Here is a 22,591-nt window from a genome sequence, read left to right as displayed (position 1 = left end):
GCCGTGTTGTTGTGTGGACACCACCTGAGAGATACAGGACTACATTCATACCATACTCCAGAAGTACAACAACTCACCTTTATGTAACAGATAATACTCCCTACAACTGTACACCAATTCAACCTTATGTAACAGATAATACTCCCTACAACTGTAAACAACTCACTCTTATGTACCACATAACCCCGTGTCTTGTCAATCATCATATCATTGTTGTGTTGTTTTCTGTGACCTCTTGTATAAAGCTCTATATTCTTTATTTATTCTGTGTCTTTAATGACTACATAAGACTTAAGCTAAGTTTTCAATTATACAGAAGAAAAGAACAAAAATTCCCCTACCTTTCAATTTGAAACTGCCTCTTTAGACCAATCCAGACTCCTCAGCAAAAAAGTTACATTGTTCCTGAGTTTTTGATTACAATAATCAATCACGTCAGCTCTTTATGTGCCATCTGTTTTTTAAAGGCCCATTTTAATTTATTCATCACAAACAGACGTGGGGTTGTGTTTTGTTTCATTCACACATGTTTAACACACAAACCCTGCACATTTAGGCTCTTCTCTTAAACAAAAACTCCTTGTGATGTCATGTGGAAATACAGGGAGTGTGTTAAAAAGGGGAAAAGGCTGTGGTTTAAAAGTCCACACACCTTCACTGAAATCATTTGGATAATTTCAGCCCTGGAGCTGCCACGTGGACCAGAGTATTTGGAGCTGTGGAGATGTAGACAGTCTAATTATAAAGAGTTACTCAAACATGTGAATGAAACTAAACACAACTCCAGGTTTGTTTTTGAGGAGGGAACAACATTATAACAGGACTTAAAGCTCATAAGAGTCAGTTTTGTAGAATATAAGACCTTTAAATGCAACTCTATCTTAAAGAGCATGATGGCACAGTGGTCAGTATTCTCTCCTCACAATAACAAGGTGTGTAACAAATAACAGGTTTGAGTACCTGAGTGAGTTCTTCCAGTTTTTGATAATCTCATGAACAACACGTCAAATCTTCCCTGAGCGGTGAGGATTAAAGGGCAGGTTCAGCCCAGTTAACTCAAAACATTTATCAAAGAGGACAATGCAGGAAACCAACTAAACAATATGTTGTTTACAGTAGTGGATGAAGTACTCAATTTTGTGACTTAAGTAACAGTTCAGATACACAAAAACTACTGAAAAAAAATACTGCAAAATATACTGCAAAAAATTAAATCTAGTCAAGTTAAGATGACTTGAATTAATAATGTTTTATCATGATCTGAGTAAATTTCACTTGAGTAAAATGATCTACCAATGGAACAAGACTTTTTGTACTTAAAGTATGAAAATGCATCTTTGCAAATGAAATGGAAATACTCTTTGCACTTAAAATAAGAAAGTAAATCTAATTTTGCTTGAATTAAGAAACAAAAAAAAAAAAAACAACAACACATATTTCATTGGTGGATAATTTGACTTGTCAAGTTTAATCTACTCAAATAAAGTCAAATGTTCTTCATTTAAGTAATTTTAACTTACCTAGATTTGGATTTTTGTGGTGCAGAGGCAAAAAGTTACAAGTAAAAGTAAAAGCATGACATGAAAAAAAAATCTACTTAAGTAAAAGTATTAAACTACCTGTTTTAAAATGTATTTTAAGAGTATAAAAAAGTATTTTGCATTGTTAATTTGTAAAAATATTGTGATATTGATTAAGTTATGATACATTTGTTGGTTGACAGTTGCAATAAGAATACATTTTTAAGCTTTACTCAGGATATTACCACAGACATGGTAAAAAATAATCATTAAAATCATGTGAAAAGTACTTTTACTTTTCAGTTCTGTTCAAAAATTTATGGAGTAGAAAGTGCAGATACCTGCTCTCAAATGTAGTGGAGTAAAAGTAAAAAAGTACTCATGTTAAAATGTTCTTAAAGAGCGATTAAACCTCCTCCCAAAGCTTTACTCCGCCCCTAAGCAAAATCTGAAAAATCCTCCAGAGTGAGCGGTGCCTGGAGGTTTGTGGGGAGCGGGTGTGGGACATTTGTGCTCAGATCACGCCGTTTCCCTTTTCTCCAGACACGACGGGACATGGCGGTGCCAGGTAGGGGCGGGGCTGAGAGGAGCTCCTCATGTACCACCCATAGACGCCAGTGTCTGTGGTCACATAATAACCTGCATCTGACTCACTGGCGCCGTTAGTCCAACCTGAAAATTCAAATGTCCTGGCCGTAGTTGATCCTAAAGAGGCCGTTACACCCAAAACTCTGTTTTTTTCCACAAATATGCACTAAAATGCCAAAATAAGGCCAGGGATAGAGATACACTTCTATTTTAGACCCATTTACACAGATCATCAGTGGAAAAAAGTGATCTTGGTGTTTAGTGTAGGGTGACCATATTTGCGTTTGTCAAAACCAGGACACAATACGGGAGGTGGGGGGTGGGGCATCGTCATCGACATTGAGTGACTCTCACCTGGCAAAGCTTTTTAATGTTTTTGCGGTGTCTTGGTGCTTTGAGGTCCCTGACACCCTCACTGGACACCGAAACATATGTGCTGCTTTAAACACTGTGCACATGGCCTCACACTTGTCTCGACCGGGATGGAAAGTGGGGAATTTCTTGTACAAGTCATCGTTAAATACGCATTTGTGCTTCGGTATGTTGCAGATTGACCGACTGTTTGTGTTTGCTTGCTCCTTCTGAGTTACAGAGAGCTACGAGAGACGCCCAGTTTAATGGCCCAATGAAAGAAAACCATTTGCATTACTGTATTTTCCACAGTATAGGGGGCTCTGGATTATAAGATGCACTGTCATTAAATGGTCTATTTTCGAACTTTTCACAAATAAACCACACCAGACTTTAAAGGAAACCCAACAGTGTGATGGGTGAGTGGTTTTGTTTGTTTGTTCGTTCACGGTGACTCTGGGCTTTGTTCAGTTGTGGCGTGTAGGGAGGGTGTGTCTGGGACCAACGGATTGTCGGCGTGTTCACAGTGACTCAGTTGTTCAGTTGTGTCTAGAAGTGGCACATTGCACTCGCTTTTTTCGATTTGTTCCTTCGTTCCGTTCCTCGTCGGTGTGGAGTGATGAGTGTGTCTGTGGGTGTTTTTCGCTGTGCGGTCGCTGTCTGCTCCGTGTGTGTTTGTGTGTTCTGTGGGTGGTGCGGTTTTGTAGTTTACTGAAGTCGTGCTGGGACACCCGAGTGGATTCCTGTATAGGGCGCTCTGGATTGCGGGGCGCGCAGTCGTTTTTTGATGGGTTGGAGGCTTAAGAGCGCACCAAATAGCCCGGAAAATACGGTACTTTAGAAAAAAACAAAAAACGTACAGATACTTACAAATTCTACTACAGTACTTTACTACTTTTACTTAGTCACATTCCATCATTTGTTTGATTGTAACCTTTTAAATATATTAAATGGTTTATAAGATCAATGATGCCTTTTTACATGTCTGTGTAATCCCGTGCAATCCATCAGTGGTCCAGGTAAGATCTCACCCAAGCTGCTTCTTCAGTTCTGGTTCTGGTGGACGCTGCCTTATGTCTGACATCTGCTGACAGAATTGATTTTTTCTTTGCTTTGAGTTTCTTTTCTATAGTATATTTTTCATAACATTCAAGCACATCAGCCAGCAGCCTATGAACTGGCTTTTATTTTGAAGGTTCTGGCAGGAAGTAGGTGTGTTTTCCGTTTAACTTGACAGAATCCCAGAGAAAGGCGGTAACTGAGAAGATTGTACAAATGTCCCTTCAAGGCCACCGTCCATGTTTTATTTTTCTCAATGAATGAATTGTACTCCTAATGACCCTGTGGTTTTCAATGAACATATAAACTACATCCCTGTTCTTTTCACTCGTCTGTGCTGTAGATACTTTTACTTGTAGATGTTAATTTGACAACAGTAAGTAGGTCTGTGTTTATGTAACCAATGGATGGAAGTTACATAATTTGTTTTTAAATGGGCCATTTGGACAAGAGGCCTCGAAGTGGGTCAGGAAAAGTAAAACAACGAAAAACACCTTAATAACAGTGGGAAAAAAAGAGTAAAAGTATAAAGTATTAGTAATAACTTAAACCTAAACTAAACTAAAATACAAAAAATACACAATAAATGAATGTAAATGTTGTAATTTTCATGTTTAGTTGGTAGAAATCTCAATATGGGCACACTGTTTTTGTTTCGTCCAATTTTATTTATTTATGTAACTGGACAATGTACATTTAACTTGAGGTCAAAAATTTTACATTAGGAAGCGAATTTCCATCTAAAGTCCCAGAATATTCTATTTTCTGAACATCTTATCATGTTGTTTCCTCATCACAAATACCCAGAGTTGTGTTTTGATTCATTCACATACAAAATCCTGCATATTTAGCTGTTTTTCTCACCAACGGAAAACACTTTGTTCCACCTTGTGATGTCACGCGGTAATATAGGGAGTGCTCCATTGTGTTTTTAAACTCCACACACCTTCACTAGAATCATTTTAATAACTTCATCTCTGGACTCGCAGATCCCTACTGAACAAAAGGTAAAAAAAAAAAAAAAGGTTGTTGTTAACTTTAAAATTGCCACTACATGACATCACAAGGTGGAACATAGCATTTTGATCATTGGACACGTGGATGAACTAATACAGGGGAGCGCAATACGTGGATCGCGATCTACCAGTCGATCGCCAAGGTCGTGTGGGTAGATCGTCGTGTCTCGTCTCGGACTTGATCGTGTTTGGACTCGGTCTTGTCTCTCACTCGAGGTCTGACACTCAACAAGTGTGATCATATTTCATTACGGCCGCTGCTGTTGGTAATAAACTTGTAGCGGGTCATTTGAAACCCATGGAGGCAACAGCGTGTGGACTCCTGTACCAGCGTGCATCACAGGACAGGTTCAACTTCCTAAACATCCTACCTGTCCATCTGCCTCACGTCAGCACGCCGCCCCTTCGCCTTTTCACGCTCTCGCTCCTTCCTGCGTACAGCGAACACAAGCCCCTCCCACAGTGCGGCTGATGAGAAGAGCAAGACCAAACGTGAAGCAAAAACCAGTCTAAATTTGTGTTCCAGTGTTGGGCACAACGCAGGTCTACAGCATAGAGCGGATCTACAGAACAGACCTACTGCCACATTTGGCTGAAGTTTGTCTAACAAAAGTGCACAAATGCATCTGTGTTTGTCACGATGTGCGTTTGGTTTGGTAAATGTGCAGAGGCTGGTAAATATCACTGCAAAACCAGAAAAGAATGCAACTCCAGTTTGGAACTTTAAAAAACAGGTTTAAAAATCTTCCTTCACTTTTTTCACAGTTTTGTGTAAAGTGCCAGAGGAAGTTCTCTTAAAGAAGAGGTTCTCAAACTGTGGGGGAGGGTCCAAAAAAGGGGCACAGAGTGTTTCAGTGCAGTTTGCTTGACTTTGTATTAGGTCGATCATTTTGACTTGGTCAGTTTGTAAGTAGCTCACATGCTGAAAAAGTGTGAACACCCCTGCACTAATATGTGGCCATACCGTCAGATCTCAGGAGTTCAGTACTTGGATGGGAGACACTGGGAAAATCAGGTGCCACAGGGGGCGCCAGTCTCAAAAACTGTTGTTGTGTCCTTAGGCAAGACACTTCACCCACATTGCCGAGTATGAAAGTGGTGTGTGCGTGAGTGATGGTGATGGTCGGAGGGGATAATGGGGCAGATTGGCAGCCACACTTCCGTCAGTCTGTCCCAGAGAGTGTGGAGTGAATGAATAATGAACTGTAAAGTGCTTTGGGTATCTTGAAAGGTGCTGTATAAATGCAATGATTAATTAATGTGTGAAACAAAACAGAAGAGACCTTTTTCAATGGCCAGAAGTGTCTCGCTGTAGGTTTGTGAAACTTCCGGTTAATGGTTTTCTATGACAGAATATCAGTGTATTTGTCAGCTTCATAAATCTGCCCCATCACCAAATCTTCAACTAACAAGGTCCACAAAGGATAAACATTGTAACATGAAGAATTTATCCACAACTATCAAGGGAAGAAAGATGAAAACTTAAAGATGAACAACGACGATGCATTAGTGACACACTGAACTAAAATAATGTTATTATAATGAATAAAACAGAAGTAACTTGTTCAGTCAAACTTATTCTACAATTAAAATTAAAAATCTGTTTCATGTGGGAGACATAGATAGATAAATTTGTGCAGTTTGAATGCAAGACCTGCAATCTGTGAACATCTGAAGCATTCGAACTGCACAAATCAATCTGTCTATTATGGTAATATCAACATCAGGAAATCTATTTTTAATTTAATTTAGTTCACTAATGTGTCGTCGATATTCTCCTTTAAGCTTTCGTCTGTCTTACCTTGATCGCTGTGGGTAAATTTTATATGGAAGAATGTTTATCCTTTGTGGACCTTGTTGGTTGAAGATTTGGTGATGGGGCTTGAAAATACGACACACATTTACACAGATAGTTTGCCACAGAAAACCATTAAGTTAAGGAAGTTCTGCAAACCTACAGCGGGACACTTTCAGCTGTTGTGAAAAAAGGTCTACTCCAGGTTTGTTTTTGATAAGAAAACAACATTATAACCTGACTAAAAGCTCACAAGAGATAATTTAGTATAATCTAGAACCTGGAGGATGTGAGGAGGGGCACAGTCCATAAAGTCTGTCAATCATTCACACACCTTCCCTACAGCACATATTATATTAGTGCAGAGGTCAACACTGGCTTCATGTTCATTTTTATTGCACCTTTTATGTACCTCTGTAATATTAAGTGACTTGAAATATTAATACAGTCATTTACACAACTACAAAGCCAGCCTAGTGGCACTGAAATATTAATAGGAAATATTTCTTTCAGATCAGTAAAGTTTGATGTTTTGGTAAAGCCATACCGGTTTGTCAAAGCCTGATCCCGTCAGATCTCAGAAGCTCAGCAGGGCCGGGCCTGGTCAGTACTTGAACTGGAGACTGCTGAGAAAATCAGGTGCCACAGGGGGACGCCAGTGGGAATAACTGTCGTTGTGTCCTTAGGCAAGACACTTCACCCACACTGCCTAGTATGAAAGTGGTGTGTGTGTGTGTGTGTGTGTTGGTGGTCAGAGGGACCGATGGCGCCGATTGCCTCAGGGCAGCTCTGGCTACAATAGTAACTTACCATCGCCAGGTACAGAGTGAATGAATAATGCTGAATAATGCTTTAAAGCGTCTTTGTGAGAAAAAAAAAATGTCTGTGAAAAGCCCTATATAAATAAAGACGTACTTACTTAAATAAATAAAGACTTACTAAAGCCCCCATTTTGAGGCAATTTTATTTGAAATATATTGATTTTTACAGTTTGAGGTGAGCAAAGGATGAACACAGAGACAGACTTAAAATGAAGTTTGCTGGACTTCCCCTTCTTCCTCTTTTTTCTCTTTTTTCTCTCCATCTGTTGATCTGAAACACACAATGTCACTGGGTCAAGATTTGATTTACAATATCACACTAGAGAAAAAAACAGAAGAGTTAAAATGATTTGAATTTTGTTTTAATATCTGCTCTTGGTTTTTGACTCCCCCTCCCTCTCCCTTCTGTGTTCTGTCTGAGTTTCCAATTTACCTGGGTGCGACATGGGCGGCACCAGAGCATGAGGGCCCACCTGTCTCCTATCATCCCATCAGCTGCAGTAGAAGAACCTGCCTCTTCAACCACTCCTGATGTTCATTGTCACAGCTCTGTTAGTGAATCCTTCTCTTGCTGCTTCTGGAATTTGAGTATATTTTTTAACTTACCTTTCCCTGTGTCCATGTGCCTGCTTACAGTATTTCCCAAAAGTGAGTACACCCCTCACAACTTCTGCAAGCTGTGGACAGCTTGTAAAACAGAGTAACTACTGTTATTGTACTGGTAGTATTGTTACTGTCCTCAAAAGAACTCCACACACAGCCATTAATGTCTAAACTGATGTCAACAGTGAGTACACCCCTGAGGGAAAATGTCAAATTGGGCCTAATTTGTTATTTTCTCTCCTCTGTGTCATGTGACCTGTTAGTGTTACAGGTCTCAGGTGTGTAAGTGGAGCAGGTGTGTTTATATTTGGTGTTATTACTCACACACACTCTCATACTGGTCATTAAAGAAGAACTCTCTGAGGATATGAAGAAAAAAATTGTTGCTCTACATGAAGATGGCCTAGGCTATAAGAAGATTGCCAACATGCTTAAACTGAGCTGCAGCACGATGGCCAAGACCATACAGAGATTTAACAGGACATGTTTCACTCAGAACAGGCCTCGCCATGGTCGACCAAAGAAGCTGAGTGCACGTGCTCAACGTCATATCCAGATGTTGTTTTTGGGAAATAGACATACAAGTGCTGCCAGCATTGCTGCAGAGGTTGAAGGAGTGCGGGGTCCGTCTGTCAGTGCTCAGACTATACACTGCACACTGCATCAAATTGATCTGCATGGCTGTTGTCTCAGAAAGAAGACTCTTTTAAAGATGATGCACAAAAAAGCCCGCAAACAGTTTGCTAAAGACAAACAGACTAAGGACATGGATTACTGGAAGCATATCCTGTGGTCTGATGAGACCAAGATAAAACTATTTGGTTCAGATGTGTGTGGTGGCAACCAGTGAGGAGTCCAAAGACGAGTGTGTCTTGGCTACAGTCAAGTATGGTGATGAGTGTCATGTAGTGATTGGTCATTTGAAGCTGAGGCACCGAGGCTTGTACCGAATAAAAGGGGGTGTGTCGCTTGAAGCCCCAATTCGACTCTTGTGTCAGATTGCTAAAAACCATGTGACCAGCATAAAGCGAAGCCTCACTTCCCACATGAGTGGTTTAGTCTACATGTCACTTTTCAAAATAAAAGCACGTAGTACCTCGCGGCACCTCCATGGGTGTCGGAGGTTGATTGTAGTTTGAGAGTCAGTGTCAGTGATAAGTGCTAGAAAAAAGTAAAGGTTTTGTATTCAGGTTTAGTTAGGCCTAATTTAGCTAAATTAGGTTAGTTTAGAATGTCGCACACACACACGCAACTTTGAAATGGCTGCACCAAACAAGGTTATCTGAAATTATCTTTTGAACTTTGCCTCTCAAAAATGCCTATAATTTTTTTTCTTTGAGTTCAAATAAGCCCCATATATGCAAAATTTACCACTTAACTTTTTAAATACATATAACATAACTAGAATATTACAATGAACATGTTTAAAATTTTACTTCAAGCATTATACTTCCTTGTCTTAAGGTTAGATGCAAAATCTGCGATGGAGAGTTTGTGCATAATGGCAACACCTCTGCAATGCTCAGACATTACATGTTGCAGAACCTGAAAATGCTCCATCTACATTTATCTTTTCTCATCATTCTGTATGTCTCATGACATTTTAAATTACTTGCTTCATTATTACTTTCATCAGAAATCACAAGCAAAAATGGATGAAGCAGTTGCCAACCTTGTAATTAAAGATATGCAGCCATTTAATATTGTGGAGGGTGAAGGCTTTAAGGAGCTTATGCTGCTGGTGGCCCCAAACTATGCTTCCCACTAGAAAAGTGTGTGCTCTGTATTTGTTGGATGTATTGTGTTTAAACTGAAGTGTATTTGCATCTCTTTCAGGCCTTAAAGAAAACATGACATGTGGACCTCTATCAACATGGATGCCTATTTGGCCATTACATGTCACTTTATTGATAGAGATGACAAAATGGGCTCAGTGTTGCTCGGAGTTGAGCACTTCCAACAGGCTCACACTGCTGAAATTTTGGCTCAAGCGATGGCAGAGGAACTTTCAAAAGAGAAAAGGGTGTCTGTATCAAAGGTTATTCCTATGTTTAAAATGTTGCATCTTACTGTTTCTCAAAATTGATGAATTCTTTCTTTTACAAATATATTATGAACAACCTGAAACTTGAAGAAAAATGTAATTTCAACACAATGAACTTTGTGTGCAAATAGGAATAAGTACATTTTTCTTGGAAAAATTCTGCACTCGGCTCCACTTTTCTCATGTTGGACATTTTTCTGATGAGGGTGTCACGGTCAACAGTCAAAACAATCATCCTTTAAGAGCGTTTGGAAAGAGACAAGTCTTCATTTGTGCTGCTCTGGTGGGAGGGGCCACGTACAGAGACACTGGAGACACTGCTGTGATAAACACCACAGAAAATTAACAATGTTTAATAGAAAATATAATTAAAATATTTTAGTAGAAAATCAACCGAGAGCCACATTAAAGGTCTTGGAGGGCTGGATCTGGCCCCCGGGCCGTATGTTTGACACCTGTGATTTAGAGCATTTTGGTTTTACTACCAGAATATGGCTGTGTAACCTACATATATCCTTGTATTAGTTTTTTTTCACTGAATATGATGTACAGTCAGTTCAACATTCTATCAGCTCAAAAATTATATTTGTTATTTGAGCAAATTTCATGGATCATGCCACTGCTGAAGTGGTTCAGAGTGGATCAGAAGAAGCAAGAAGCACTGGGACAGTTTATAGTCGTGTTGATTGTCTGTGTCTGTCTCTGTCTCTGAGGTGTTTGATGTGGACAGTGCTTAAAATAAATACTTGATGCAGAAGAAGATTACAGAATTGAAGATCTTTTTATTTGATAAATGCAACCACTGAGTGTGATGTTTTCAATGAAACATGATTGGTGTAGTTGAACATATTGCATCACGTGGCGAGGCTTTGACTCCTGTACCAGTACAATTGCCGGAAAGCCCCAGATGGTTCATGGGGCTTCATTTGGCCATCACTATTCAGATGGTGTCAAGTGTGTGTGGCAGCAACCAAGTGAGGAGTACAAACACAAGTGTGTCTTGGCTACAGTCAAGCATGGTGGTGGGAGTGTCATGGTCTGGAGCTGCATGAGTGCTGCCGGCACTGGGGAACTACAGTTCAGTGAGGGGACCATAAATGCCAACATGTACTGTGACATACTGAAGCAGAGCATGGTCCCCTCCCTTCGATAACTGGGCCGCAGGGCAATATTCCAACATGATAATGACCCTAAACACACCTCCAAGACGACCAGTGATGAAGGTGATGGAGTGGCCAAGCATGTCACCAGACCTAAACCCTATTTTGTGGCCGTCCTCAATCAGATGGTAGAGGAGAACAAGGTCTCTAACGTCCACCAGCTCTATGATGTCGTCATGGAGGCGTGGAGGTGGAAACCTGTGACGCACTGGTGAACTCTATACCCAAGAGGATTAAAGCAGTGCTGGAAAATAATGGTGGCCACACAATATTGACACTTTGGGCCCAATTTGGACATTCTCACTTGTGTACTCACTTTTGTTGACATCAGTTTAGACATTAATGGCTGTGTGATGAATTATTTTGAGGGGACAGCAAATTTACCGCCGTTATACAAGCTGAACACAGAATACTTTACATTGAATCAGTGTCATTTCTTCAGTATTGTCCCATGAAAAGACAATTAAATATTTGCAGAAATGTGAGGGGTGTACTCACTTTAGTGAGATACTCTACCTGTCTGTCTACCTACCACAAAATTACTGTAATAAACCACTTACCAACTTACCTGTGGTGATCTGTGATTCTGGAACTGTGAGTAAGTCTGCTCTCTTTCACTGGTTAACATTTAAGCAGGGGTGGGTAGAGTAGCCAAAAGACTCAAGAATATTTTGACTTCAAACTAGAAGTACTTCTCCAAGAAATTACTCAAGTACAGTTGAAATCAAAATTATTGAACCCCCACTGCAAATGAGGTTTATTGGTAAAATGTACAAACTAGCAGCTGTTTATAAAAAAAAAAAAGAAATCAAACAAGAACAATTTAAATAGCTCAACACAACCAATATTACAAGTGGTTTCTCCAAATTTAACACAAAAGGCTACTTTTGTGCTACTGCTACTACTGCAGTCTTAAAATTGTTTAACCCCTTCAAGACAAACATCTTAAGTACTTAGTAGAGCACCTTTTGCTGTTATGATCTGCTGCAAACATGATAAATAGTCACACACCAGCTTGGCAGTGTTCCTGAGGAATCTTGGCCCATTCCTCATGTGCCTCCAGTTCACTAATATTCTTGGGTGTGTGTGCCGCAACTGCATTTTCCAGTGATTTTCAGTGGGGTTCAATCAGGTGAGTGTGATGGCCACTCTAGTATCTTCCAGGAGTTCTTCTGAAACCAAGCCTTTGTGGATTTTGAGGTAGGCTTGGGATAATTGTCCTGCTAGAAGGTCCAATGACGTCCAACCTTCAGTTTCCTCACAGATGACATGACATTTTCTCCGTCCTTGATTGAATCCATCTTGCCCTCTACATGGTGCAGGTTTCCAGTGCCAGAGGAAGTGAAGCAGCCCCAGAGCATCACTGAACGACCGCCATGCTTCACTGTAGCCAGGGTATTTTTTTCAGTGTATTATCCTTCCTCCTCCAGACGTACTGCTGATCCATAAGCCCAAAAAGTTCCAATTTTGTTTCATCGCTCCCCAGAATAGAATCTCCAACTCTTTGGTTTATTTATATAGTTTTGAGCTAATTTGAGCAGAGTTTTCTTGTGCCTTTGGGTCAGTAGTTGTGTACTACTTGGAGTTTGAGCATAGAACCCTTCAGCGTTTAGTCTGTGTCTTACTGTGGAAACTGAAACCTCAGTGCCTGCTGCCACCAGGTCTTGCTGCAGGGTCTTTTGCAGTCAGTCAAGGGTTTCTTACCACCTGCCTCCTCAGGACTCTGGTGGCAGCCGTTGATAGTTTCTCTTTCTACCACGTCCACGTCTTGTAGCCACTGTTCCTTTAACTTCAAACTTTCGAACTATGCTTCCAACTGTATCTCTAGGAACATTTAGTACCTTTGCTCTATTTTGTAGAAGACTAACTTTACAAACGTTTTTATCCTGTGTCTGAAAACGTAATTTTCAAGGCAAAGAAAGAGTCCGCTTGCTGCTGCGTGTTATAGCTAGTTCAGTCGCACCGAATCTCCGCGCACCCTTCTCTGCACCCCTTACTGCTCCCCTCCCTGCTCCCTGCTCCGCTCTTCTCCCTGCTCCTCACTTCTTCTCCGTGCACGAAATGTCCGCGTCACCCCCTCCCCCGCTCCTCACTTCTCCGTCTTGCCTAACCAACACTGTAGTTAGTTGTTTACAAGTCATGTGCAGCACCGGCTGTAAACAAACCTGTTTCTGGTGTAAAGAGGAGACGGGAGGAGGTGTTTCTACGTAGGAGCTGTAGGGGAGGGGGGGTGGTTTCACGCATGTGCAACATTTGAAAAAGGACAAACAGTCGCTGGATTTCTCGTTCCTTGGAAAATCCTCTATACAACCTTTAAGAAACACTTATTCCATTGATCATTTTACTTGTCAAGGTGAATCGACACAATTAAAGTAAAATGTTCTTAATTTAAGTCATTTTAATTTAGCTAAATATTGTGGGGGTTTTTTTTTTTTTTTTTGCAGTGTACTACATAAAATTTGATCAAAAACTGATTCAAGTTAATATAAATAAGCACTATCCACTTTAACATAAGAGCTCTCAAAGCGATTGTCTAAAGTACTCAAATTCCGATGAATACTATAATTTCAAGCCAGTTTTTACCTCTTCTTTTTCCTCTTCAGAATCATTTTCGTCGTGATCACAATAAAAGTCACCACCAGAAACCCAGCCACAGCCGCCAACCCCAGAAACACTTTTGGTAAGAAGTTTATCCCTGTAACACAAAGAGGGAAGAAATCTGTGTGAATGTAACTTAAGGTATGTTCAGAAAGAAGTACTCAAGTTTGCTAAGTAAAAGTACAGATACTGGAGCAAAAAAATCTACTTAAGTAAAAGTATTAAAGTACCTATTTAATCTGTTTAAATTGTACTTTAGGAGTAAAAAGTAAAAGTATTTTGAGCTTCAAATGCAGTGATTTTGATATAGATTTGTGGTAAATTTTGTTGAACAGAAGCAAATTAATTGATTTTTTTTTTTTTCCTAGCAGTTTTTATTTGTATATTTTTGTTTGCTCAAACTATGAATGTCACAATAAACTCCTCAGCCTTTTCAGCAGGTCTCAAAAGAAAAACAAAACAAAACAACAACTTATTTTCAGTCCTATTCTACCAACACCAACAAAGTACCAACACCTGCTCTCAAATGTAGTGAAGTAAAAGTAAAAAATGTATACATATAAGTACAGTACTTTACTACTTTTACTTTGTTATGTTCCACCACTGTTAGGCTGCGTTCAAACAGGGGCATCAAAACATGATCTGGACGCCTCTAGTTGGACGCCTTTTCATTTGAATTCAGATGCTCTAGACACATGTCCTGACGATCAGCTCAGCGGCTGCGGTGTATATATATTTATACTCTGCCAATGACACACTAATGACACTGGTTTAGTCCTGGTTTAGACCTCTTTTAGTCCTAGTTTAGACCTCTTTTAGTCCTGGTTCAGTCCTGACTTCGTACTGGTTCAGTAGTGGTTTGGTCTTGGTTAGTCCTGTTGATCGGCTCGGTGGTTGTCGTGTGTGTGTGTGTGTGTGTAATATAATTTACATATATATTTACCCTCTGCTATGACAGGGCATAGATTTCTTGTTTTGTGGTGTTTGTGGCTCACACACACTGGATAGTCATCCCTGATTCAATGCGGCCAATGCCAAAAGTTCAGCATTTAAAATTTCTGATGCCGACACCCTGGACGCGCTTCTAGAGCGTCAACACCTGAATGCGTGGTTTTGGCTAGTTCAGCCTTTTGACTTTTCCAAATCTCCCGTTCGTTCATATTTATATATTATTGATATTAATTAGTATAATATATTAAGATCATATCTTATATTTTTTCTTACTAGACTCAAGTCTAGTAATTGTTCTGCTTTGTGTAAAAGAGGCACCAGCGCCTTCACTGTCTGAGAAAGTTGTCCTTTTACCGTGTAGACAGAACCATGATGACACTGTTTTATAAAACATTTATGGAACCGGTTTTAACGTTTTGATTGGTCTCATGGTTTGGGAGCATTTCTGCTAAAAACAAGAACTCCCTGAATCAGTTGGTTAAATGGACGAGTGAGGTGATTGTCCATCCTCAGAGCCGCCTGGACTCTCTGGACTGGAGACAGTTACAGAGGACGTCCCAGAGGATTTTGTATCATCCACTAAACTCAGAGTTTCAGCTGCTTCCCTCTGGTCAGGGACTTTTAGTTCCAAGATCTAGAACAAATCATTTTAAAAGGAGCTTCGTTCCGGCTGCTGTCGTACTTATGAATAAATTGTAATCTATTTATCTAAGATTGTGAGTTTTTAACATAGTTAATATTTATTGTGATTTTACCCAAGCGTGATGGATGAATTTAACTAATTGTTTATGGAACAAATCATTCTGCACTGGAGCACTGTAACACTTTATTTTGTAATTGTGTTTTTATAAGTGTTTTGTGGATGAATGAAATGTGAAATGTGGAACCTGCCTCTCAAATCTGCAAAGCAAATTTACCTACGGGTACGAATAAAGCGACCGAACCTAACCTAAGTATCTGTCTCTCCTCACCTGTCCCTCCTCCTCCCTCGCTCCTCAGCATGTGTCTGGTGACCTCCAGAGACCCGTCGTTCTTCTCGGGTGTTATCCCCAGGATGTGGCACATGAGTGGGTAGATGTTGACCGTCTCGAAGGGTCCCACCTCCAGGTTCTGGTGGAAGGCTGGTCCCACAGCTCTGAAGAAGGCCTTCATGTCCATTTCTGTGTTATCAAAGCCGTGCTCCCCTTTATTAAACTGCACTGGAAAGTACTGCAAGAGACAGACAGGAGGGGCTGAGTGAGTACAACTACTATTGTTACTACTATGATTACAATAGTACTTTTACTACTCTTGCTGCTGCTTCTACTAGAATTGATGTCCCTCATTCCAATTCATAAATGCACTGTGTTCTGTATCTCTCACAACATCACAACATTCTGTCATCCCATTAGTTTTAAGTGAGGTTTACTTGGTGGATGTGATACAGGAAATAATCAAGATGGCCACTGCACAGACAAACTAACACTGGGGGAACGCTGCACTTTCTCTCACCTTTGAAATGTCACTATCGTTTATCATAATCCCTGTAACATGCACACCTGTGTTTTCTCGTCTTTATCTGAGCACAGGTCGATGCTCGGGTCTGATAATGACAAAAATAAGACGAATATTATCAGAGGGATAACAGTGATCAGGTATAACCCCGACCTGGGCTTAAAAACAGAAACAAAAGCTAAAAGGAGGGAAAATACACTAGTAATCTACACTGACAAAAGGGTCATCCACAAGCTCTTTGTTTATAAGTGTGTTGGTGCTCACTTTTGGTGTCATAGTGACGACACAGTATGGCCCCACAGCATGGCATTAACCTTATCTATTTACATGAAGATAGATAGTGGATGCTCTTTAAGATAATCTGGCTCAGAGTCCTGTACAGGTCCATTTTTGGAGACCCGATCCCATGCTGTAAGGCACCACACCCGCCTGTTAACCCGTGATTAGATCAAAGTTAAATATGCACCCGCCCTGAACCATTAACATTCCACCTGTTACCCGCCCATTCCCCTGATAAATCAGGGTCAGTCTATTAGTCCGACAGCCCAATAGTCCAGAACTAAGCCAGGACTAAACCAGGACTGAATTTATGCCGTGTCATTAGAGGATTATAAATATACACATGCCGCAACCACAGAGCTGATCGCCAGGACTACACCAGGACTGGACCAGGTCTAAACCAGGACTGAACCAGGACTAAACCAGGACTGAACCAGGACTAAACCAGGACTAAACCACCCAAGACTAAACCAGGACTATACCAGGACTAAAACCAGGACTAAAACCAGGACTAAAAACCAGGACTGAACCAGGACTAAACCAGGACTAAACCAGGACTAAACCAGGACTAAACCAGGACTAAACCAGGACTAAACCAGGACTAAACCAGGACTATACCAGGAACACAGCTGACAAGCAGTTCACCTCCGCTGCTGGTTTTATGTAATAAAAACACTGAAGTTTCTCTCAGCCTGGTCCATCGTTCATCATCGGAAAAGGCCAGGAAATGTCACTTGTTTCCAGGGCAACCTGGAATGCACATCAAGTATTTTTCTTCCGTTTGTGGTTCATTTGATTCACCTGACCGGCCCGTGTGTAATCCCTACCTGCCTGCATACCTGCCAGTAAAATTCCAGAACGTTAAAATCTGCCCAAAGGGTACACTGACCTAGTGCAGGACTCTGACCTGTTGTTGTGTCCTTAGGCAAGGCATTTCACCCATATTGCCTAGTATGAAAGTGGTGTGTGTGTGAGTGATGCTGGTGGTCGGAGGGGCCGATGGTGCCGATTGGCAGCCTCGCTTCCGTCAGTCTGCCCCAGGGCAGCTGTGTCTACAGTAGTAGTTTACCACCACTGGGTCTGGAGTGAATGAATAATGCTCTGCATCTTGCAGTGTCCAAAAAAGCGCTAAAACTGATGCATTATTATTATTATTATTATTATTATAGATGTGTAGCACTTGAACACACAACACAACAACACAATGAGTTCAACATATGTATCAGTCTGGGACGAGTCTCTCTGAACATGAACAGGAAAAGGTGAAACATCCAGACAAAAGCTTGAATCTCATTGACTGAAGCATCAACAGCTGAACAAGCCAAGAAATCAAACTGGTCATCTCCATTTTCTCTCCGCCCACACCACAGTGCTGCCCTGTGATTGGTCCAATCTGCAGCCACTGTCGACTCAGGCTCATTCGCACCAGCAGGAGCAGAACAGTTTGTCGTTTGAATTTGTGAACCAGCGAGAATATTGTGTGAATTCATCTTGCTGCTCAAATTTACCTTTAAAGTATGAGTTTGTGTTTCTACTTCTCAGAAAGGTTGTTCTACTCACCCCATTGATGACATATCCAGAGTCAGCCCAGAGGATGATGGGTAAAATGCGCTCGCTCTTCGTGAAGTGCATGCGTTCAGGGAGCTCTTCTTTCTTATAAACGTGCAGATGTGGATGAGCCCCTTTTAAGGCGTTGTAAACCTTTTCCAACATCCCTGGTTTGGGCAGGATCATCCCACTGGGTCCATAGTCCAACAAATAAAACTCTACATCTTTGAAGGAAAACCCAGGAATTTTAGAGAGTGTGATTTCTTCAACAAGTCCATTTCGGTACACATTGGTCATCCCATGATCAGCGGTGATTATGATGTTTAATCGATCTTCTAAACCATAATTTCTGGCAGCTTGACGAATATATCCAACTGTACGATCGACTTGCTTCACCATTTCTTTAACTTCGGGTGAGTTTGGGCCGTAGCGATGTCCAGTTTTATCCGGTTCTCCAAAATACATAGAGACAAAATCCAGATCTTTGTCTCTGAACCAGCTCATGACCTTGTCCGTGTTTTCTCTCCAGGCAGGTTTCGTTCTTGTAGTTGTACATTAGCGGCTCCACCTCTCGGACTGAAGCGCTCTCTCCGTCGTAGCTGGAAGCCGTGCCGGGGAAGTGCAGGGAGCCGGCTTTGAGACCCTGGAAAAGATTAGGAAACAGAAAAGTGAAAATGTATTTGGAATGATAACAAGGTTGGTATTAAGTTTGTGCTGCAAGCTGGATTGTTGGAAGGTTTGAGGTATGGCTCCAGCTGATTCGTTTGAGCCTGCACAACTTTTGGTGTGAAGCAGTACAGTTGCTAAGAAGATAACAATGGTAAAAATATAGGCTGTTATAATTGGCTTAACCTCTGCTGAGAGTCCCTCCTCCGTTCTTTCTGAACTATTTCTATATTGATCTTACAGAGTTATATCTTATTTGCACTGCAATATCGATCTGAATGGTGTTTTGTGCTCTGCTGGTTCCAAATTAAGTGGGTTGTTAAAGTTCCAATCTCATGCAAAAAAACTCTTTTCACATTGTATTTTCTGCACATAAACAAGCACAATTTGGGTTTTGGAACATCCATTACACAATAGTTATGAAATCTTACTGATTTCTTGGAGACAGTCACAGACCAGGAACTATGAAAGACCGACTATTGCTCCTCCCCCCGCCCGTCCTGAGAAAACACAGGCTCCGCCCTCCAAACGTGACGTAGGCGACGAGTGAGCCGCCCTTCCTCCGCCCATCTCAGGGAGGGAGGGGGAGACAGGCGTGCACCCTGATAGAGGCAGGAATAAACTTTTATTCATCATGGAGATACAGCGCGTTCAGCCGCATGTGTTGGACCCGGAATCGGACGAGGACTTTGAGGAGCACGAAGCTCAAGCACCGTGTCGACATCAGCTGAGCGTTACTGATTAAGTATTAATAAACACTAGTAGATCAACTTATTATATCATGTACACTGCAGTTAGAACAATGAGCTTATGCTGTCGCGTTTGTTTAGGTGTTCATGTGGGAATTGTCAGCCGATGCGGGGTGAAGGGGGTGGATGTGAAGCACTTTCTGCTACGTCAAATGCGTCATATGTGTATCTGCCATGTCATCATTGTAGCAGCTTTAGTTCGTTGTCACGTGGGAGGGTGCTAGAAATACGCTGCAATTTGTTTAAAAAAAACGCCAAATCAATCTAAAAACCACTTCAGCGACATATACAAGGCCCACACATCACTCTTAGAAGGTAGAAAGCTCTGAAAAGTAGATTTTGCATGAGATGGGCCCTTTTAAGGCAAATGGTATAGAAAGACACAGATAATCCTCTTTTCAGATAAGGTTCAAACCCTCTACAGTTTTACATTGATGAATAAAACAGTAAACAGCAGCAGAGTACACAATAGAAGGTAAAGCCTTTTGTACTCAGATATTCAGAATAGAGGTGGGAGTAGTTTAGTGTAACACCATTTACACAGGATTGGGCCTGTCTAACCTTATGTTTGTGTCTTACCCTTGGTCATTATTTCACTTATAATTTCTTCAATAAAATGCACTATTAAAGGTGCACTAACTTTACATGTGGAGGCTGTCAACTGCTTGTCTCCATGCCGATGTTATTGCTCTGCCTGGAATGTTCCACAGTATGGCATTGTTTTGGACAGACCTGTCTCTGTGCAGTGATCCAGATGGGCAGAGAGCCGTTGTCCCACCACTCGTTCTTGAACTGGGTCTGATAATACGGCAGCATCCTTGAGGTGGTGGTGTTGAACCACATGTTGTGAATCACCCCATGGTTCTCCACGTACAGACCTGAGGAGCAGAGAAGGCGGTCACTATCAAACCTAAAACTAAACCTGGACTAGAACAGGAACAAACCTGGTTTACATCAGAAAAATGAGCCTAAACCAGGACCAGTGTGAACGGACTCTTGGATAATTTCTGTCATTGTGTAGAGGGAGACCTGTAATATCTGTCATATGGCCTTGACCTGTGGAGTGCCCCAGGGGTCAATCCTGGGACCCCTCTTGTTTAATCTCTACGTTCTGCTGTTAGACCAGTTAATACGCAGTAATTACATGTCCTACCACAACTACAACAAACTTGGATCTACTAGTATGTGTAGTGTTGTGTCTAAATCAGGGGTGTTCAAACTATGGCCCAGGAGCCAAACACGGCCCTCAGGCTTTCATCTGAATTGACCCAAATGATCATAGGCAGTACGTTCAGCTGCAAATTAAAGTATTTCTGTCATTGTATTATATTATTACATTGTGAAACTGACCTAAATTAGGCCTGAAATGAGTGTTTTAGAGGTGTTGTGCCTCTGTAAAATGCATCTATTTGAAAACCTTGCTGTATTGAACACCTCTCTATAACCCTATGCTACAAATATGTTTCAAAATAAATATTAAATTATGCTCTTTTGCAGTTACTGTTTATGCTGCCCCCAGGCCTGGAGTGAAAGAAGTCTGAGAGTCCCTGCTTAGACTGCTGCCCGCGACCCAGCCCCGGATAAGAGGAAGAAAATTGAAGGATGGATGTTTATGATTACAATAAAATGTAAATCAGATGATTGAGCAGCTAAGCCTCTGCCTTCCACGTTTCAACCATCTGCATTGTCTCAGCTGCAGCAGGTTAAAGGAGTGTTCAGATCTTTACCTGTGAGCAGAGTGAAGTGCGTGGGGCTGGTGATGGTGAGGTACGGAGGAGTGACGTACTGAGCCTTCACTCCGTCTTTAACCATCTGGTCCAGGTTCGGAGTGTCCACATCGCGGTCGTAATCCCACCGAAACCCATCGAACGAAACCAGCAACAGCTTCTGCCTCTGCCTGTTCACCGGCGACGCCAACGCTACGGAGGCCCAGAGGAGACACAAGACCACTGGAGCACGCATTTTCAAAAACTGATTCTAGTCCAGGCTGTTTCCAGTGTGTTTCCTCTCCGACTGCTTGATCCTTCTGAAGCTCAGAGCAAAGTTTCATGGTTTATCTTATCTGCTCAGTTCTTGAAAGACCAGCTGATGTTTATGACAAACTTGACTCTAATCTTATGTTTCTTAACTGTTAATATATATATGTGAAATTTTACACAATCAAGATTATGAAAATGATTCTGAGTGACCTTGTGTTCTTGCATCACAACAAGAGGGTAACAACTACCAGGTTTGATTCTCTAAAGCAGCATTTCTAAATTGAGTAAGATTTTCAGTTTTTCATGTTATCATCAGACCCACTGACCCACAGGTTGGTGATGCAAGTCCAACTCCCACACACGAATACTGTTGTTGTGTCCTTGGGCAAGACACTCCCACCTCACCTCCAGTGTTTGCGTACACTGGTGTATGAAAGTGTGTGAATGGGCTCTTTACATCAAAGAGCTTTTAGTGCCTTCAAGGTGGAAAAGTGCAAAATAAAAAAACAAACAAACAAACAAACAAAACATTTACTGTGCCGATCAAATAAATAAAACAAAAATTAAAACATGATGACACGTCCAACACCAGCTAGTAAATACTAGTAGAGGCCACACCAGAATATCAGTTTATTTAACTGATACACGATACAGCAAATTTTTCAGGATCAACGCCAATATTCTTTAATTATTACCTAATAAATACAACATTATTAAAGGGACAGTTCAGAATTTTGTACATAGGACCTCATTTCCTAGTGAGCCAGAGTGTTGGAGACGTGTGGAGACACTTTTTGAAATATTCCATCCAGTTCTTGTACTTGCAGAGGTCACTGGTGCTAGACTAGTGCATGTCAATGGCCACAGTTCTCCTGCCACTAAAAACAGTCTTACCCACTCCACAAAACACCTGAAGAAATTCTATTATTACACCAGACTGTCCATGTGAATGTCTGTCGATAGAATAATGTTTGAAATAAAACTAACCTTACATCGCATGGATCGTCGCATGTTGAGGGACTATTTTTTCATATATCAGTCCGCCACTGTGAAGTTTTCTATCAGGAAGTACAACTCACTGCTGCTCAGACAGAAATCCTTCAAATGCAAGGTTGGTTTTACTTGTAAAATTATTCTATCAACACAGACATTTACATGTCTGGTGTAACTTCAGGCTAGGACAGTCAGTCCAAACAAGTGACATGTCTCACACGTCTTTTAGTCCTATGTCCAAAATTCTGAACTGTCCTGTCAAATGTTGCATGAACTAGTCTTGTTTGTCATTTTTTTTTTGATAAATGAAACTACAGACTTTGCTCAGTAACCACACATTCATTATAGTCATTGGTTAAGTTAAGTTTTATTTTAAA

General features: G+C 41.0%; 1 protein-coding gene and 1 long non-coding RNA gene across 2 annotated transcripts; both read right to left on the bottom strand.

Moving 5' to 3' along the window:
* Nucleotides 1-7,324: 7,324 nt before the first annotated feature.
* On the bottom strand, nucleotides 7,325-7,966 carry LOC129408660 (uncharacterized). Its single transcript, XR_008632059.1, has 3 exons — nucleotides 7,757-7,966; nucleotides 7,584-7,678; nucleotides 7,325-7,421 (listed from the first exon to the last, which is right to left on the bottom strand). It is a non-coding gene; the product is annotated as an uncharacterized LOC129408660 (long non-coding RNA).
* A 5,570-nt stretch (nucleotides 7,967-13,536) lies between these two features.
* Nucleotides 13,537-21,204, bottom strand: LOC110173548 (ectonucleotide pyrophosphatase/phosphodiesterase family member 7-like). Its single transcript, XM_055152669.1, is given in 6 exon segments — nucleotides 13,537-13,652; nucleotides 15,478-15,715; nucleotides 17,840-18,358; nucleotides 18,360-18,470; nucleotides 19,975-20,120; nucleotides 20,970-21,204. Coding segments are annotated over 6 exon segments (1,365 nt in total).
* Between the last annotated feature and the right edge of the window lie 1,387 nt (nucleotides 21,205-22,591).

The sequence above is a fragment of the Boleophthalmus pectinirostris genome, unplaced genomic scaffold (genome assembly GCF_026225935.1).
Source record: "Boleophthalmus pectinirostris isolate CB_2022bp ecotype Guang Dong unplaced genomic scaffold, ASM2622593v1 HiC_scaffold_17, whole genome shotgun sequence".
NCBI lineage: Eukaryota > Metazoa > Chordata > Actinopteri > Gobiiformes > Gobiidae > Boleophthalmus > Boleophthalmus pectinirostris.
The sequence above is the reverse complement of the archived record's forward strand: the minus strand, read 5'-3'. Positions and strand labels throughout refer to the sequence as shown.